General features: G+C 33.4%; 1 protein-coding gene across 1 annotated transcript; it reads right to left on the reverse strand.

The window, feature by feature from the left end:
• Positions 1-6,913: 6,913 nt before the first annotated feature.
• Positions 6,914-11,561, reverse strand: LOC128963452 (twitchin-like). The gene is made up of 2 exons (XM_054309963.1): positions 6,975-11,561; positions 6,914-6,933 (listed from the first exon to the last, which is right to left on the reverse strand). The coding sequence occupies exons 1-2, from the start codon at positions 11,455-11,457 to the stop codon at positions 6,914-6,916; spliced, it is 4,503 nt and encodes a 1,500-aa protein (XP_054165938.1). The 5' UTR covers positions 11,458-11,561.
• Between the last annotated feature and the right edge of the window lie 6,333 nt (positions 11,562-17,894).

The raw sequence follows: 17,894 nt of genomic DNA on the forward strand, positions 1-17,894 counted from the left end.
CACCTGGTAACCATAAACAAAGTCCTCCTTTGCATTTAAAACATTTCAAATAATCTTCTAACCCAATAGAGTAAAATCCAGCTTCTGCAAATCGATGGTAGTTATTTAATGTTATACTTTCAGTCCATTTAAAATCTTTATAAGATTTTAATCTACAATTATAATTTTCAAAACAATTAACAATATCATTTCCGTTAGAATTCATGTTTATAACTAAAAAATAACTAAAAATTGTGTCATATTTATATTTAAAAATCTTATAAGAATGTTATATATGAAATCGAGTTGAATATTATTGTCTCAGAATACTCAAATATAATAATTTATTATAAAATCAATCAATAGGCTCAAAGTAGTCAGATTAATACAACAGACCGGAAAACAAATTGTATTAAATAACTGTCTATTTTTTGTAAACTTTCCAAACGGTTAGCTAAATAATATATATAATAATATATTATATATTTAATACACATATTAATTATTATATTATTTGAGAAACTAATATAAAAAATAGGCATTAATTGTATTATATATTTATCTAAATAATATAATCTATTTATAAAACTCAATATATTTATATATCAGGATTAAGTAAAGGGATGGGGGCTAAGGCGAAAAATTCCCAAAAAAATTTTGTAATTAATATAATTAAAACTTTAACAAAATTTGAGTTAAATAATTAGTATTCAGTCAGTATATTATAAAAATAACATTAAAAAATAAAAATATATATATCTATAAACTATAAACATTAAGTATTTAAAAAATTATAAATGTTAAAAATTATTAAAATACTAAAAATAACTCATAGTGTATCACTAATGCTTTTATCAACTATTTTTATTCTTAAATACATTATTATTTTATTTTTTGTTAAAATTTGTTTTTAGTAATTTTTTAAAAAAAAATTATTGGAAATTTTACATATTTTACTGGGAATTATACTGGGATCTTATGGGAACTTTATGGAATTTACATGGGAATATTCGGAAATTTAAGGGAATTTTCTTTTGACCCCTTCTCTGAATTTTGGATTTTTTTTTAAAAATTGCCGTTTAAAAATGCAATAAAAGTCTGACCCCACGCTATAACCCCAAGATTTTTCGAGAATTTTATAAATTTCACCCCAGTCTACCCCCCCCCCTAAAATCCAAAAACTTCCTTAACCCTGATATATACATATTATTTATAATTACCAATATTTGTTATTAGACTATAGCAATGTACTATTATTGCCATTGAACTGCATATTAATCGTAAACCATGCAAACAATTTATATTATTATTATTATTATTGGTTTTTTGGCTATTATTACTAGTAGTGGTGGTACTGCTAAACAATTGACGTGTATTTGAATATATTGAAAATGCCAGCAATATATTAATATATGGTAAACTTGATAAAGATCCTTTTTTTAAAAAAATATAATTTAAAATATTGAATATATATATAAAGTATAAACTTATTATAGAATTTAATTTAATTTAATAACTTCTATGATTTTAAAATTAATTTTTTTAACTATTGATAATATATATATATTGCTATATATAATATAAATAATTAATAAATATATTTTTTAAATTGTTTTGTTTACCATTTTGGTTATTATAGTTGTAAATTTCACAATAGGTACCAGCTGCTATTAGAAATATTATTAAACTAAAACAGCAACTAAACAAATAATAATATTATTATTCAATATAAATATTTTTTATTTGTAAATTACATTTAGATAATATTCTTTGATAAAAAAATATATATAATTACATTATCAATATATGATACCACTCTAAATTGACCACATTATTGTTACTACAATTGCCAATTGATAAATTTAATCCAGATTGTTTATAAACTATTTATATATATATATATATTAAAGCAGTCGACGTTATCGCCATCCCTGTCCTCTTCTGGTCAGACGTCGTCGGCTTCTTCTCCATCGTTTCTTCACTCGTCCTATTGTTGTCTTCAGAGACCTCTCCCTATCGGGCGGTCGTCCAACCAATTCCCAGTCGTAGTTTCGGTTGCCAACACAATGATTATACAATACTATTCACTCATAGGCTATATTTATTTTAAACACAACTAAACTCACAATTAAAAATACAACAATAAAGGTTATAGGTAATTTGATGGCGGCGGAACCGAGTTGTTACCGTACATCTAGAAACTGTTCTGTTTTCCTCACTCGCCCACCCTCTCTGGTTATACCCCACCAACAGCTGAGTTGTGCGCACCAACTCAACCGTCAGTCCAATAACAGTGTGGGACGGAACTGTATGTCACATACCTTACCAAACATGTCTATAACTAACTAAACAGTGTACTGGTAGATAAACACGGTTACAACTGCCATCCAATCCCTGTTGATCGTCCCCGATCGACAGAATAGTCATTACATTAATAAATTCAAACAAAAGCATGCTTTAATTATTATTAAATTAGGCCTTAAATTATTTCCGCGTTCTCTGCTTCACCGTTAAGCGGAACATTTGACGTCAATTAAACGAAATCACCACACCATGAAGATCGCAGTCTTCAAAATAAAGTTGAATCCACCTATCAACTTGAAAATCAATTGGTGTCACAGCACTAAACTTGACCACCAACGCCTCTAGTAGAGTTCTCGAGTATTTTCTAGTAGAGGACTTTCCACATCAGTACTGAAACTACTCTTCAATCACAACTGAAAGTAAGAGTCTGCAAATTACATAACGCAATATGTAATCAAAATATGTTTTGTGTCAAAAGTGTAAAATGTGTATGTGTGTGTATAAAACAATTATTCGTAAATTAAAACAAAACTCAATATAATAGAATTAATCTTATTGGTAACATTAACTAGTGGTTAAGACTAAAGAAAAATTATGATTGAAAAGGTCTTCCACCGGACAGCCAGCAATGCCTTCACATGGCTAGCCTGGAGGTTAACCCTCACCATTAACCGTCTTTTAATACTGTATAATTAATAAGTCCACTTGATTTACTTGGCTTACTGTGACCATCGGTCGTCACAGCGATGACACGAAATTCAACCGTTATTTTCGCGTCTAACATCGGAAGGTTACAGAATGTGTCCACAATTTTATGTGGGTTCGCCCGTGACCAGCCCCCTTGACCCTGGTATTTTACCTGCACTATGTACTCGATTATGGGTTCAATGTCAGTTTCCCTGGGTATGGACCAGAGAAGTCTAATATATTTCTCGTCCAATTTTCGTACAAACGGTTGTCCGGGCCTATCTGTCGTGTAGTTGAATGGCCTTTGAGTAGGCATTATTAGTCGTACAGCGGGATAAATTTTATCTTTTTTCTTGTAAATCTCTTTGGTATTACTTCTAAGTGATATTCTCTGCTTATCGCTTCCAATTTGTTTCCGTATTTGCCCTCACCGGTAATTCTGAAAAGGTAGGTGCGGCCGTGCTTCAAAAACGGAACGCTGATCATATAGTCATCACAACTGTCGATATGGGTCCAAACCCTTTGTGTGTTGTCTCGGATTTCAACGTTAAATACTGTGTCTTTGACTTTGTTGTACAAAAGAATTGTATCCCAACTAAGAAGTACTGTAGTGTCATCGAGTTGTTGTACGTGAATGTTATATTCAATATCCTGATTTTCGTTACCAATTTCTTGTGATATCGATTGAATAATTACTTGATTTTCGTTACTTTTCTCGACCTTAGTATAAACTCCTTGGGAAATGTCTAATTTTCCCCATAGATCTGTTAGTTTCTTTTCAAATACGGTTTTCGTCCTAAGACATGGTATGTATAGCTCATCTCTCAGTTGAGCCATTTGTTCGGCAGTTATGCCTTCGCAATTAACTATGGTAGCAGTAATGCTATCCTCTCTGACAGTTTCTTCAGTTCCTCTTTCATTTACTTCCTTGACTTCTGTCTCTTCAGCAACTTCCGCCACTTGAAGTGAATCAATAATTGGTACCAAAACAGTATTCGTCAACGATTGTTTTGGAGATGTGATCGAGGGGATGATGGCTGGCATAGGTTGGCCAGTAATTTCGGCCACTTGTGAGTTACTTGTTGAGATGTGTTGGTTATCAGACGCCTGATTGGTATTCGGCACTATTTCAACTTTTACGGCGAAATGCTCTCCATTACCTTTTCTGAAGATGAGAAAAGTTTCGTTGGTGCCCGGATTCTTGGCCAGTGTGATTATCGCGTGTCGTTCTCCGTTTATTTCTATTACTGTTCCTGAATCGGTGAGATTGACGTCGGTTTTATTCGAGTTGGAGTGGGAACCAGTGGTTTCATTTATTTGTATTCTTGTTTTAGAGATCTCAGCAAATTTTCTCGCTTTCCGCCTATTATTGTTAAACCAAACCATAACAACCCTCGAAGGGAGATTTAACTGTTTAGACAAGTGTTCCAAATCGTGGCCTTTTGGATAGGCATTTATCTTAAAAAATTCTTGTAAGACGTGGATCTGATGATCTGTCAATCGGGTCCTTTTAATTTGCTTGACAGTCAAATTATTGTTGCTTTTAGACCGGATATTATGGTCGGCTGGTTCCGTGTGTAAACTCAACCCTTTATTATTTGTACTGGTTTCTGGTGGATCTAGGGTGACTACAGAGTCATCACTATCATTATCTTCAAAACCATCTAACTGTGGAATTCTCCCAGAGTTCAGACGATTGTCTTCTTTGTTATCATTAGAATTCGCAAAATAATTGTTGATAATTGTTTCGGACTTTTCAATTAGTGACTTGTCTTCAGTCACCAGTTTGTCTTTTATGGCAATAATCTCATCGGTTACACCGTGAATGACTTGAATGGCTTCATAATTAACTGTTGGAAGTGTTTGGGCCATCTCAATGGCCACATTTTCGGGTGATGGTGTCGGTGACGACGAATCCGTGGCTATCATTGATTGTTGGATACGTTGCAAGAGTAACAGTGCCGACAATTTAGACGTATCTATCAAAAGATCTATAGTTTCCTGACTGACGGGACTTATCGGCGGTTCACACTTGTCTTGTTCCGTTTCTATCGTCACTGATTGCGATGTTTCCGGCTCTGATTTGACTTCAGTTTGTTGATCAACCAGTTCTGCTGTCGTCGGCATCACCGGTGCCTGCAATTCATCGGCCACTGGTTTTATCGCAAACTCGTCGACACTAGTCTTATAGATTCTGTCCTCAATATTCTTCTTATTTTCTTCCGGTTCCGTAATCGTAGTAACCTTCTGGAGCTGTTTGTCGGTCAAGACATTCTTGAATAACTCGATGGCAAATATCTGTGTCTTTGCCTGACTTTTGATCATTTCTTCGTCGAATATCGACTGAACGACATGTTCTTCAAAAATAGTTGAATCAGTTTTCCTTTCCTCGGTTGTTCTCTTTGTTGTCGTTGTCTTCTCAACAATATTAGTGTTATCTGCAGATAATTGTCCTATGACTTCGGCGTCAATCAATGGTTTGTCATCGATTAGGATCTTCTCTTCATCGGTCGTTCGAGTCATCTCTTTGATGAACTCGTGAAACGAATTTCTTATGAACTCTTGAGTAGTGTTTTCGGATACAACTTCTGCTGCTTTTGATTTGCTAAGACTTGTGTTCAAATCCTTTTGCTGATCCACACTCTCATTGTTGTCGAGTATATCATTAAGTTCTGCCAACACTTGCGACTCTTGTATGAAACAATCGTACAGTTCATTGTTAGTCTCTTCCAACGGCGGTCTATCGGTGGGCACATAGACTCCGCTACCACTTGCCGATTTAATGTCAACAATGTTGTCATCTGTTTCAGCCATCAAAACGTCAAACATTTTGTCGACAACTGCTTTGTCTGTCGCGTCCTTCATCAGTGTCACCACTGTTTGTTCTAACAGTTGTCTATTATCATCTTCGACGACATCCAATATGTTTTCTTTGCGGACATACGTTTCGATAGTTTTGTTGCCGTTGTCGTCCTTCAATGGTATCACACTTTCGGCTAACGACCTTTTTGGCGACAACTGAGGAGGAGTCGGCTGCGGCAACTTTCGTGGCTTAACGAGTATGGGTTTCCGGGCAGAGCTCGGCCCTCCCGGTCCGGCGGCGTTAGCTGCATTCACTCCGAACTCCGGTACTCGTCCAGAAGTGACATCACCGTCAATGACGCCTCCCTTAACCCAACGCGTGGAGTCTCCTTCTTTCATTTCAATAATATAACCATTGATGGGTTCACCGCCGTATTTCATTGGTTTATCCCATTTAAGGTCCACGTGATCCTTATCATAGTTAGTCATTTCAGATGTTCCGGGAGTGCCGGGTGTGTCAAAAGGATTTTTGGCTACAATACCAATGTTTGTCTCTAATGGTAGTGACTCTCCCTCAGCGTTCAATGCCTTTACTCTAAACTTGTATTCATTTCCCGGAGCTAAGTTATTAACAACAGCTTCGGGTAGTTTAGTGGTCGTCAGGAGAACCCAACGTCCCGTTTGTGTGTCCTGTCTCTCAATAATATAGGCCTCAATGGGAACTTCTACTTCATCCCTACCACTGTTGTTCTCAGCCGTTAACTTATAAACACCGGTATCCTTGCGTTCGGACTGATTGACTGCAAGTTTTGTTTTGTACGGTTCGTTGACTACTGCAAAGTGTCCATCCGTTTTGATGGGGCTATTGTTTACTAACCACAGTGTTTTAGACGGCTGTTCATCGATTTCTTTGACATCAAATTTAATGTGTTGTCCCGCGTGAACAGTCATATCATGTAAATTATCTATTTTCGACTTTAAGTTTCTCGGTTTTGTAGTAACACTATAGCTGGAGTCGCTGTGCGGTCCAGGACCGGCTTTATTAACGGCTCGCACACGAAATTGATACTCCATTCCCTCAATGAGATCGGCAACTCTGGCCTCACATTTGTCGTCAATAACTTCGGCCGCTTTTTGCCATTTAGTACTGAATTTGTCTTTCTTTTCAATAACATATGAAGTGGTTGAGGCGCCGACATCACTATCGGGTGCTTTCCAGGTCAGATCCACGTGATGTTTGTCCCATTCTTTGACATTAGGCTTTCCTGGAGTAAGTCCAGTGATGTCTGCTTCGGGTTCACGTGTTGTGGTATCCGGAATCCATCCGCCAGTATCGGTGTACATCTTTTCGGTGACATAAGCAGTAATGGGTTCTCCGCCGTCACCTTCAGGTTCATCCCATTTAAGATGACAGCCCTCTGCGTGAACATCACTGATATCGAGAGGACCCTTAGGTTTAGATGGTATGGACAGCACCTTGACTTCGACAACAGCCTCATCGGTTCCGTAATCATTTTTAGCTGTTATGGTATAACTTTCGGTATCTTTGCGTTTGGATTTTGAAAGCATAAATAATGTATGGTTTGGTTCGGTTTCGATGCTATGGGTGTCATCAGTCTTGAGTGGTTTGCCATTGAAAGTCCATTGAATAGTCGGCGCCGGTTCTCCCTTGACGTTGACATCAAATTTGACGGGTTGTCCGCCTTGTATGATTACTGGCTTTAAGTTTGTTCTGTCAATAATCGGCGCTAATCTTCGAGGTTTAGAGATGACAGAGCGTGAAGTCCCGCTCGGTTCGTTCGGACCGGCTTTGTTGACAGTTATCACACGAAAATCGTACTCTTCTCCCTCTTCCAGATTGGGAACAGTAACCTTAGTGTTGGGAGTATGAGTTTGTTTCGCTTTATGCCATTTATGAATGCCTTTCTTGCGTTTCTCAATAATATACCCGTCAATAGCCGCTCCGCCGTCGTGAGGAGTCCATTGCAAGTCTACGTGATCTTTGTCCCAACCAATTGGTTCGGGTCGTCCCGGTTTCAACGGCTCACCAAACAGATTCTTAGCCACAGTTGAGTGATCCGTCTCGAGTTCATCTGAATCGCTCTCTTTGTTGACGGCTCTGACTCTAAACTTGTAATTTTTTCCGCGAACCAGATTTGACACTTGCACCTGACAATCCTCAGCCTTACCGCGCGGAAGCCATCGACCAGTTTCTTCATCCATTTTCTCCACTTCATAGCATTCAATGGGAGGTCCTCCGTCATCATCGGGCGGTTTCCATTTCAATTTAAACCCCTCTTTGTGTACATCACTCACTTCGAGAGCACCGTTAGGTTTGGGTGGTTTTCCAAGTATATTAATTTCAACGGTTGCCTCATCTATACCGCTGACATTCTCAGCAATTATAGTATAAATTCCGGTCTCTTTTCTCGTGGATCTCATTAGATTGAATTTTGTGTTGTAGTCAATGTTATCAATAGTATATGTTTCGCCCGAACCCAACTCCGAGTCCTTATGTTTCCACGTAATCTTCGGCGGCGGTTCTTCCGACACCTCAATGTCCAGTTTAGCCATATTTTCAGCTCTGATAGTGATTGGCTGAAGATTTTCGCGATTAATCGTTGGCTTCAAATGGCGTTCTTTACAAATATGAGTATTTGTTGGTCCACCGGCTCCGGCCTTATTGACAGCTTTAATACGTAACTGATATTCTTTGTCTTTTATAAGACTTGCAACACATGCTTCGGGTTTCGATGATTTAGTTTCGAGAACTGGTTCCCAGTTATTATTAAACTTTTCTTTTACTTTGACAATATAGCCCGTGATGGACGCACCTCCATCGTTTTTAGGTGGTTTCCATACAAGATCTACGTGTTTCTCATCCCAGTCCACAATATCTGGTTTTGATGGAGCTTTGGCCGATTCGTACGGATTCTTATTTAAAATCGGTTCGGTTGAAGACAAAGGTTCGGACTCTCCCTCAGAGTTAATAGCTTTGACTCTAAACTGATAGAACTTTCCCGCCTGAAGGCCAGTCACCTGGAAATCAGTATTGTCTTTGTCTGTACGACCGCACGGCACCCAACTGCCAGTAAATGGATCCAACTTTTTGATGACATATCCCTGAATGGGTCGTCCGCCGTCATCCTCTGGTTTCTGCCAATGAAGATCATAACCTTTTGCGGTCACGTTATCGACTTTAAGCGGTCCTTTAGGTCCTGTCGGTGCACTTAACACACATATTTCGACCTCTGCCTCATCTTTTCCGACCTCATTCACAGCTATTATTTTATATTTTCCGCTGTGTTTTCGCTGACAATCATTGAGAGTAAACTTTGTATTGTAGTCAACGTCAACGATGTCATAATTGTCGTCACTTTTAACTTCATTATCGATGAGTTTCCAATTGATAACCGGCGGCGGTTCGCCCCTAACTTTGACATCGAGTTTCACTTGTTTACCCCGTTTTATAGTAATCATCTCAAGATTTGTTCGATCAATATATGGTTTAAGACGTCTATGTTTAACGTAATGCATTTTAGTTGCATCGCTTGGTTCACTCGGTCCGGCTTTGTTTATGGCCACCACTCGGAACTGAACTTCCGATCGCTCTTTTAGGTCTCCTACCTTAGCTTCGCATACATTGCCGAGAACTTCGGTAATGCGAAGTCTCTTGTCTTCCGGGTGATCACTGGAGAGGCTAATACTACTGAGTGAATAGTAATCGTGCGAACCCTCGTCCTCCGATAGTTTGCGTTTAGCCGCCTGTCGCTTTTTAAACAGTATATTTCTGAACCAATGTTTAATAACTTTGAGGGGCAAACCTGACTTTTCAGACATTTCTAGCAGTTGTTCTTCTGTCGGAGAGTTATTGATATCAAAGTATTGTCGGAGGACTTTGAGCTGTTCGTCACTGATTCGAGTCCGGACTGTCTTCTGTTGGTATGCATTCAGTTGTTGATGTTGTTGTTGCATAAGCTTCTGTTGATTAGCAAAAAGGTTTTGGTCATCGTTTGGCGGAGGACTGGGTGAAGGCGTCGATTGATTAGGTGGGTTAACCATTCCAACAAATTCCATACTCATTGATAGCTTATTAAACTTTAGATGTGCTGCCATTTGGTTGGCCTCAGACATATCTGCCAGAGCTAGATCTGATGTTGAGCCAATGTTAACCCTATTGTTTGCTATTTTAAGTGGCGGTGTATTTGATGGGTTGGTATTAACGGCCGAAGCTATTTGTTGCATATCATTAGCATTGATCTGATCAGTTGAGACCTTATTCTCCCCTTCAAGAGCATATTTAGGTCTGTATTGGTTAACTGTTTTCTCGTATTGTTTGAGTTTGCTTAAAAAGTATTCGAGAGTTTCTGACATTCCCATTCCAATGGCTGCCCTCGCATCCATTTGCTGTTCAATCCACGGACCGACTCCGTTGGCCTTTTCTTCAAATTTACGACGAAGTCCTTCGTTGCGCTGTTGTCTCATGTGTTCATTTTGAAGAGTCTGATACCGTTTTGGCACTAATTGTTTAACCTCGCTCCACTTGATAGTGATGTCGTGTCCCGTCAATGTTGTGTACGGATTTTCTATTCCTCCGGGAATCTGATATTGAGTTGCGATAGACTGTACATCTTGAGAAAGCGATATAATAGCTGAGTGCTCTTTGTCTGCCTCTCCCAAAGTCTGTTTGAACTGATCGTGTGCTTCGACTAATCCTTGGATCTCTTCTACAGTGTGCACAATAAAAACATCAACTAAATCTTCGCGAGCGCCGTCCAACCAATTGTTGAACGGTGCGGCTCTTTTGGCAAACTCCAGGTGCAACGTATCGATTTTTTCAAGAACACATTCGGCTTCTTCCAGTGCTGCGGATCCTTTTTGCGACAAAGTTCCCAATCGATCCCATTGATCACAGATGCGTTTGCACCGGGCGTTCACAGTAGTCGAGTCGTGATAATTCAATGAATTTAATTCTTGAGCGATGGCAGCAATTTGCTTGACTCGGTCCTGATGTGCGGCCAAATCCGATTCAAAGGCTTCATGTTTTTTCTTCAACGCCTTAGCTTCATTCAGACGACAATTGCGAAAGTCTTGACTTTGAAGCATATTTTCTTTGCCTTTTGTCCAGTCTTCATGTGTATCGGCTTTATTCTTGAATTTCTGTGCCAAATGGTCTAACCTTTCGAGTCTCATCATTTCAGACAACAGCCATTCTTCAAAGCCTTTCTCTGCAAACTCGAGTACTTTCCAGGCGTTTGCGATATCGGAAACCATTTTGCCTTCAGTTGGTATATAAGCGGGTCTATTGCTTAGACGTAGTTTTGTTTGCAATGTATTGAAGTTGGTCTCCAATTTAGCCTTTTGCTCGACACGGGGCGGCTTATGGACTCTGCGATAAACTCTGAATTCTTCCAACTTCTCCTGTACAGCTGACAGCTTATTATCAGTGGTTTTGTTTTCGAGCCACGGAGTGGTGCGACGGATCCATTCAAGTAGATCACTGGCCAGACGTTCGTACTCTTCCATAAGCCTTTCATTTTCTTGATTGACTTTCAATACTTTACAGATACGATTTGCTGCCGTTTCCGCCTGTTGTAGTAGAGCTGCTTGTTGTGGATCTGATACGTTGAGTGTCATAAATGACTCCTGATCTCTTTTATTAGGCGTAGTACTCGGTGTGGTCATTGTGACCGCGGTTTCATTGGTATTATCTGGTCTTTCAATTAGAGGAACACTCAGATCAATCGACCGGCCAGAGCCGAGTCATGTAGTTTTGATGCTTTTGTCTGATGTAACACAGAGCACAAGTGTATATCAAGAGTTTTACTTATGATTCTGAGTTTTTTTTTTGTTCTTGTGTTGTGCACTTATTTGCATTTGTAGTCTTATTTTAGTTTTTCTAAAAATAACTGCTATACTGACAAAAACTTAAATACCAGTAAAAATAATAATTTTCAAACAGAGCCAAAAAAATGTTTTTTTTTTGTATTTTCTAAGCACAAAAATAATTTTTGAAATATTTTCTATTAATTTATTATTTAACTTCTATGCTTTAATGTTTTGTAAAAATAGTACAGTAATTTTAGATTAACTGCTTTTTGGCTTATATTATAATTTCAAATATAAAATGAATATTAAAATAAATTTTTTTTTTGTATTTAAGTTGTTTTTGTAATTTTGTATGTTTTTTAACTATATGCTTTTATTTAAACAAATAAAAATAGTAGAAAAATTTATGTTAACTGTTTTTTTGCTGAATGTTAAAAACAGTATTTTAAATATAATTTTGTTAATAAGCAGTATAAGTGCATATTATGGCAATACACAAACCTGTCCTCTTCTGGTCAGACGTCGTCGGCTTCTTCTCCATCGTTTCTTCACTCGTCCTATTGTTGTCTTCAGAGACCTCTCCCTATCGGGCGGTCGTCCAACCAATTCCCAGTCGTAGTTTCGGTTGCCAACACAATGATTATACAATACTATTCACTCATAGGCTATATTTATTTTAAACACAACTAAACTCACAATTAAAAATACAACAATAAAGGTTATAGGTAATTTGATGGCGGCGGAACCGAGTTGTTACCGTACATCTAGAAACTGTTCTGTTTTCCTCACTCGCCCACCCTCTCTGGTTATACCCCACCAACAGCTGAGTTGTGCGCACCAACTCAACCGTCAGTCCAATAACAGTGTGGGACGGAACTGTATGTCACATACCTTACCAAACATGTCTATAACTAACTAAACAGTGTACTGGTAGATAAACACGGTTACAATATATATATATATATATATATATATATATATATATATATATATATATATATATATATATATATATATATATAGATGAATATTTAATATAATTAATATTTTAAAATTAATAATAATAATAATAATAATTTACAAGTTTCTAGTATATTAGACAAATCATTATCATTGCAAACATTTGGTATACATATACCAAATGTTGAGGTAACAGATAATTCATTTAATGATGATTTCTATTATTTAAAAATAAATAAATTAATAAATAAATTATTTTTTTAACACAAAAAAAGTCAATTCAAATACCATTTCATTAGATAGAAGACAATCTTTAATAAAATAATCAAACGGTATGTTTAGTGTACAATACTGGCCATCAAAACGTATTGGACTCTTATCCCGGCTAACAGTGTCGACCCTATGATCTAAACATTGCCGATATTGACCCATAAGCTGATAGTTGCCGCTTATAATACCTGTGCCAAAGCTAGCACTTGAATCTATTACTGTACAATAAAAAACATAAAATAAAAATATGAAAAGTTTTTTTTAAATCTGTTGATTACATTTAATTGTTGTTATATCGTACGGATTGTCCACCAAATAGTCGCCAATTTGTTTGCATTTTGAACTAACATTGCTTTTATGTATTGAATTCAACAATTGTGTCATTAAATAATTATTTTTGTAAATTAATTCAGAAATTAATTCTCCATTTGTTTGATAATCATTAGAAATAATAATTAATAAACTAATTAATATACTTATGTTTAATAATTTTGTTAACATAGTTGATATTATTTAATTTATTTTTACGTAAAAATCTATTTTAATAAATTTGTTAAATAAAATTTTTAATAAAATACGAATAAACAGAAAAAATATTGTAATAACTTTTATTAAATGCTCGAAATATTTATCTAATTTTTTTTAAAAAAATAAAATATTTAAAAATTGTAAAATATAGTTACTATTATTACAATGTTTGAAAATATTAGTTTTCAATAGAAACTAAAAAACATTTATGTTTATTTCAAAATGAAATAATAAAATCTTAATTTTTTTACTACAATTATTGTTAATAATAAATTTAATCAATAATTAGAAAATCATTATTGAAGATATTTAATATTTTATTATTATTGAGATATTATTTTTACTTATAATTATTTTTTAAAAAATTCGCATAATCATATTATTATATCAATTAAATAAATGTTTTTTTAAATGGTTGAAAATATTATAAATTTTATTAGAAACTAAAATATTTCACTAATTTTTTTTTAATTTCTACTGTAAGAAAATATAATATTAAATATTTTATCTTTAATTTGCTATTTGAAAATCATTATAGAAAATATTTTCAGCTTAATTAATGATTAAATATTTAATTTATTTTATTTTATTTTTTTTTTAAAAATATTCATTGAGTTATCTTAGATATTTATTTGTAATAAAAAATAAAATAAAATAAATATTTAGTAATACAATGACTATAATAAATACAACAAAAACATAAAATAAATTATAATTTTTTTTGCAAAAAAATTTATAATATATGAAACTGTTTTAACCTTATTTTTAAAAAAATATATTTAAATAGTATGTGTACTGTAAGTAATTTGAATTTAAAATTTTTAAAAAAATAATTAATTTGTGATTACTAATCAAAAAGACAACAACAAAAATAATATAATAGATTAATAGCTATAATAGTTATTGTATTTTGGTTGTCATTAATATATTTTTTTTTGTTTAGATAACTACTATATATATAATATTGTTTAATTAATTAGTTTTCTTTTTATTAATAATAATTGATTTTTTAGTAGTAGTAGTAGTAGTAGTAATTGTTGTCATTAAATATTTTTCAATGCAATTGAATGGGGATTCAAACATAATATATGCCAAATAGCTGACCAATTGTGTCAAAACAAACATTTGTAAAAATAGCAAAATCTATATATATTTATATATATAATAAAAAAAATTAACAATAAAATAATTATAATATTAATAATTATTTATGTGTGTGTGTGTGTGTGTGTGTGTGTGTGTATGTTACTATACTTACTAAATTAGTCTGGGTCATATAGATTGTTTGCTGTGAACTATACATATAGACATAGATAACAAATACATGATAGAGATAGGATTGAAACGATAGTCTACTGAGTGGTTGTAATGCCTGGCACGACAATAGCCGATTGATTGGACCGCCATTACCTGTTGAACAGGCATACAATATATAGGCCCATACTATGGCCATCAGTGTTTCACTGGTTGAACCATATAGTAGGCCAACCAAATAGTAGTGACTATTAGCTAAATTATAATCGTCATCCCAATAGTGTGGCAAATATATTATTGTAAGCCATAGACTAATACTAGTTAGCCATAGTGTTATGTTAATTGACTAAAAAATAATTTTTTAAAATTTAAATTAATAAAATATTTAAATTATTATTTTTATTTTTTCATAAATACCGGTTTTATAGTAATATTATTTCCGTATTTTTTATATACATAAGCTGTTAGTATACCCACACAATAGGGACCCAAACGAGTTAAGGTTGAAAAATAGATTTCATGATAAAAATTTGGATCACTTGTATACACAAAATAAAAAATATAATTAATTAATTAATTGAAAATAATAATAATCATTTAAAGAATATAAATATATAATTATTTTTTTCAACAAAAAAATCATTTATTTTATACACATATGATTTGGTGACAATCGGTGGCAAATTATAGGCTAAAATTTTGTATAATTGTAATAAACAGCTGATAATAACTAATAATACATTTAATATAACGCCAATTGTTAGTCTAAAAAGAAAATAATTTTTAAAAAATATATTTTAGAATATATTCATTTTTTGTAATTTTGAATTTAATTTAATTAATTTTTTTAAATAATAAAAACTATTATTATTATTATTATTACCTAATATCATTATAAGTTAGTAGTAATATTAACAATGGTGATATGATAAACAATTGCATATCGACAGCCAATGACCATGTTTCACCTTGACACTTTTTGATTTTTTTGATTGATTAAATTTTTAAAAAAATAAAATAAAAATATTTAACAAATAATATATCGATTAGTATATAATGTTATGAATGTTAAATCCTAAAATATTATATTAATATTGTGATGAATCACTAATTAATACCATTAATTAATAATTATTTATATTATAACTTATATTTATTCTATTTAATATTATATTCAATGTATTTGTATATAATCAATATTCAATGTAAAGGACTGACTCTCTATATAGAATTGCTATATAGTATTATATAGCAAAGCACTAGTCTTCCCGTTACCCATAGCAACTCATCCAGAGCATCACTTAGTAAATAGAAAACACTATTTATTCAACTATTGATTAACATTACCTCACTGGCTTAGTGGTTAGCGTTTCACATAGTGAAGCGTAATACCCGAGTTCGCGTCTCCCTTGAGTTTAGAATTTTAAACTAATTTATTTAAATTAAATAAATTAGTAAATATGAAACAAATTATTATTTTTAGTCTTTTAAAATGTCCTCTTTAATACTTTTGAATCTTAGCTCAATAGCTCAACTAATTAAGAAGTTATTAATGTTTTCTTAACTTTTTGCTAAGTTTTAGTTTTACTTTTCTCTGATTGGTCTAAAGTTTATAGAGTAATAAATCACTTTCCAATTCACATACTATTACTTTCTGATTGGCTCATAACATAGAAAATAGGGGAAAAGTTAATTACCTTTCGAAAATTACCGTATAAAACAGTATATATTTTACTGACACTGCAATTGATTCCGACCCCCCTCTGAAACAGCCCCTCAGAACAATTATACCCGAACACCTATCTAATTAGTGGACTCCGCCGCTTGTATATAAGTAGCATGCCATCAGTGGTATCTTCAGATGAGTTCTGGACTTCAGTTAGGAATTAAGAACCTAATTAGGTAGTGAGTCTGCTACCGGCTGAAGTCACTCCACGCCTCTAGCTCCCCTATGGCTCAGTATGCCGATACAGTATGTAGTATTGCCCCTCACGAGTAACACATAGTACATTAGTACTATGTAATGTACTCACAGAGGTATCAATAGTACACAATATACTGTAACACTAGACAGTCTATCCTATGTGCTGTTGACCGTGTCGGACCAACAGTAATCGGTACTCTGTATTTCCCATATAATAATAATAAAGTATTTATTACTATACATTGTGTGTGTTATTCTTTCATCGGACACTCATCGTATCGTTAGACGGCCTAACATCACTCATCTCTCGGAGTCAACTCTACATATTGGCTTCTAAACGGATCGATCATCTCAAGACCCGTCACAATATAAACTAATAAATAATTAATTGTTTTATATTACACACACACATACACACACACTCACACACACACAATCACTCACTCACAATTCCTAAAATAAAAATTGTAATAATTATATTATTTATAATAATATAATGTTATAAATGTTAGATGCTAAAATATCATATTATTATAATATAATCTAATAATAACTAATAATAAATAAATAAATAATTATTTTATATTACACACTCACAAACACACACATAAGCAAAATGCCTATAATAAAAATTTTAATAATTATAATATTCACAAAACTAAATAAATAAAATAAAATATTTTAATACCATATTAAATATTGTTTGATCCTTATCAATTAATTGTATAATAGCTTGATTATTTTGGATAAATAATAGATTATACCACCATGATTGATGGCACGATTCATGCATTTTATCGACATATTGATACCATTGGGGACCCGAACCCACTAACTCGTAGACAATACGTACGCCAGTGGCAGCCAATATTGATACAGCAAAACGTATGTATCGTTGAAACAATCGGCTAATAATACCGGTTATTGTTGGGGGTGTTGTTGTTGTCGATATATAAGTCAATGCACACAGAAAACCGGATATCATTATAAATATATTGTATAATATGTATGCCCGGGAAACAAATTGTATTAAATAACTGTCTACTAGTTGTAAACTTTCCAAACGGTTAACTAAATTAATATATATATACATATGTATATATATATATATTTAATACACATAGTTATCATTAAAATATTATTATTATTATTATTTAAGAAAGTTATTTAAAAAATAGATTATTAAAAATAGGTATTAATTGTAAAATATATATTTTTCTAAATAATATAATCTATTTATAAAAAAACAATATATATATATTTAAATTTAATACACATAGTTATAAATTATTATATTATTATTATTTTAGAAATTTACTTAAAAAAATTAAACAATTAAAAAATAGGTATTAATTGT

The sequence above is a fragment of the Oppia nitens genome, unplaced genomic scaffold (genome assembly GCF_028296485.1).
Source record: "Oppia nitens isolate AA-2021 unplaced genomic scaffold, nextdenovo-longstitch-racon4-pilon3 scaffold15_pilon_pilon_pilon, whole genome shotgun sequence".
Lineage (NCBI taxonomy): Eukaryota > Metazoa > Arthropoda > Arachnida > Sarcoptiformes > Oppiidae > Oppia > Oppia nitens.

Bases quoted from the DNA above. Each gene is read 5' to 3' on its own strand.
- LOC128963452 (XM_054309963.1), bottom strand. From the start codon at position 11,457: ATGACCACACCGAGTACTACGCCTAATAAAAGAGATCAGGAGTCATTT. The intron at 6,934-6,974 runs GTGATGTCGGCG...GTTATTGAAAAG, and splicing joins GACCTGGAAAGCACCCGATA to AAAGACAAATTCAGTACTAA.